Source organism: Zeugodacus cucurbitae, chromosome 4 (genome assembly GCF_028554725.1).
Source record: "Zeugodacus cucurbitae isolate PBARC_wt_2022May chromosome 4, idZeuCucr1.2, whole genome shotgun sequence".
In the NCBI taxonomy this organism is placed as follows: Eukaryota; Metazoa; Arthropoda; class Insecta; order Diptera; family Tephritidae; genus Zeugodacus; species Zeugodacus cucurbitae.
The window spans coordinates 27,173,217-27,176,023 of NC_071669.1; the positions used below are offsets into that span (position 1 = coordinate 27,173,217).

Consider the following 2,807-nt stretch of genomic DNA (forward strand, 5'->3'; position numbering starts at 1 on the left):
TCAGAGTCGAAACTTTCGTCTTCTACCCTCTGCGAAGCCACTTAGTTTGTATAAGATATCGACGAAACAATTGTACAACATATGCATATGTACATACGTTTATACGGCAATGTACTGTTATCTTATGATGGAGAGAGACTCTAGAGTGATAAGAAAATAATTAGTCTGTTTCTGGAAACCAAATTAGTCAAATCAAATGCAAAAATTTGAATGAACGAAAATTTGTCAAATATTAATATCTATGTTCACAATTGAAATTAAATCTTTTCAATATGCTGGTTGAAAGAAAATAAAAAGAGTGAATACTAATAGAAAAAGGGAATGTATGTGAGTCTTCAATTTAATATTACGTTTAGAAATAAATTTTACCAAATGCTAAAATTATGGTGACAAAAACATTTCGTGATATTTATGACTGGCACAATTTGTGAAGCGAATAAAATATCTTTTCACAGATGATTATTTTGATACACCATGGGTTATTCAATTTCGTACAGATTATGTAAATATGCCTGTGCACGTGTGAAATATTCGCAAATAGAATATATGCATATGTGTTTGCAATTTTTGGGATTTTGTTTTGCATATCCTATGGATAAGTTGGAAAGTTTGCCCTTCAGTTCGGCTCATTAGTGAAAGACTAGTGCGTTCACTACTTACTGGTAACCACCACTGGTTACCCACCATAATACCGGCAATGCAATTCACTCATGAATTTAACACGGCGATGTCATTGGCGGTAACCAGTTTACACTATTCACTAGTGATTCACCACCTATACTTCACTAGATACTTCATCACATATCACTAACTATATTTCACTGGCTACCTCACTACATACCATCTTCTATATTTCACTAGCTGCTTCACCACTTATAACTTTCTATATTACACTAGTTACCTCACTACCTACCACCTTATATATTTCACTAGTTATCTCATTACATACTTAGTTCATACCATTCATCATTTAATAATACAGGATACAATTTTTATATGTCAATATTCATATCATGTTCGGATTTATTTTTATTTTTATTTACACTATGTTTATTCTATTTTTTGTAGCTGAAGGCTCGAAGTCATCGCTAACTGGAATTGATTCTGGAAAGATATATGTATATTAAAATAATTTAGTAAAGATGTATTTTCACACATAAATCAATATGTAATTGAGTGCTATCACAAACATAACGTAAACAGTTATAATATCTTGAAAGAAGTAAACAGTATTTACATACCTATTTAGGGAGTAAAAATTCTCCAGACCTCTTAAAGATTTTTTTCCATGAATTCCGTCAATATTATATTCTTGGACAACAGCGTCCGTCAATATCTCTTTAAGATTTTTAACCACCCCTGACGACCTTAAAAGGGATTTCATAGTCTTTACCTGAAAAGAAAAGTAATTATTATAAAGGAATTAAGATGCAAAGATTGACCAAAACTTACATAACATTCGCGATTGTCGTTATTTATTTCTGCATTTTCTACGTCCTCCACACTTGACAATGGAAATTTTGCTGTTAAAACAGTTTCCTCAGCAATGTGGCGATTCCACTTATTTACAACCACTTTCATATCGACTACTGCTTCCATGCAAATTCGGAGTTGATCTCAAATATGTAAATAAATGTAAGCAAACATATATGTAGTTATGTATATAAAGTACAGATGATTTAAATTTGTTTACACGTAGATATGTATGTATGTCAATGTGCGTGAATTTAATACTTGTCCCTATAAAATTTTTCTTACCTCTTAAAAGCTTGTTATCCTGTAGCATTGTCTCTAAGAAAATACTAAAGAATAATTATAGTTATTATAATTATATACTCTTCCATGCGTTTTTAGAACATCTGACAATTGCATTCCTTTCAGTCTTTAGCTGAAATATTGTAAAAGTTCAATCTTAAAGTATTGAAATAATTATATTTAGTTATACATATATGTACATACCTTGAGCTATGTATTTAAGCTATATTTTTCTGGAATTCTCGGGCCTCTAAATCTATCTCACTGTTTAAAACACTTTATTCTATTTCTACCACTTGCTCATCCTTTTCACATGTTTTATTTTCTTTAATCTTCACAGTTTCGTCCGTTTTTTCCACGATTTTTAATATTTTTTCCTTTCCGCGTATTAAAGCCGCTTCAAATGCCTTTATACATTTTCTCACCTTTATTCACTTTTTATTTAAACGGTTTAAAATATTATTAATCAAACCATCAAACCATGGTTATACAGTTTCACACATAGTTACATACATACATATACAAGTATATACATATATAACTTATAAATATGCAAATATGTATGTATGTGTCAATTTTTAAATACATACATAAATATGCGCAAACACATTTTTTTGAAAATATTGGATAAGTCTAAATTACCAATGCAAAACAAACTCATGTTGAAAAATGTTTAATTGGAAAATCACATGTACCTTATTTCACACATATTATTTAGATGATAATTTAAATCGTACTATAACTTTTCAATGTATCAGTTAACGTATAGTTCTATTAATTTATCAGACGAAGATTAAATTATTTTACTATAAATAAAACCCATTTAACTGCTTGCGTACATGTGCGTATGTACATAAGATACTTGTATATGTTTACATTCCGAAAATGCAATATATAAAGGTATATTCGAAACTTCCATGCGCCAATAGAATTAATAATATTATCAAACAAGTTATTATTCGTTTAACTTGATGAGTGATATACATACATACATACAAATGTATATGTGCGGTGATCCACATTTAACAATTAATTAAAATTGATCATTCGCA

General features: G+C 29.5%; 1 protein-coding gene across 2 annotated transcripts; it reads right to left on the bottom strand.

The window, feature by feature from the left end:
• Positions 1–407: 407 nt before the first annotated feature.
• Positions 408–2,567, bottom strand: LOC128921486 (uncharacterized). 2 transcript variants are annotated; one of them, XM_054229277.1, is made up of 4 exons: positions 1,759–2,565; positions 1,453–1,616; positions 1,242–1,393; positions 408–1,104 (listed from the first exon to the last, which is right to left on the bottom strand). In XM_054229277.1, exons 1-4 carry the CDS (start codon positions 1,784–1,786, stop codon positions 1,089–1,091), a joined length of 360 nt encoding a protein of 119 aa, XP_054085252.1. In that variant the 5' UTR covers positions 1,787–2,565; the 3' UTR covers positions 408–1,088. The 2 variants fall into 2 exon arrangements, with proteins under 2 accessions (XP_054085252.1, XP_054085251.1); XM_054229276.1 differs by having other exon boundaries at positions 408–1,393; positions 1,759–2,567.
• Positions 2,568–2,807: the final 240 nt, after the last annotated feature.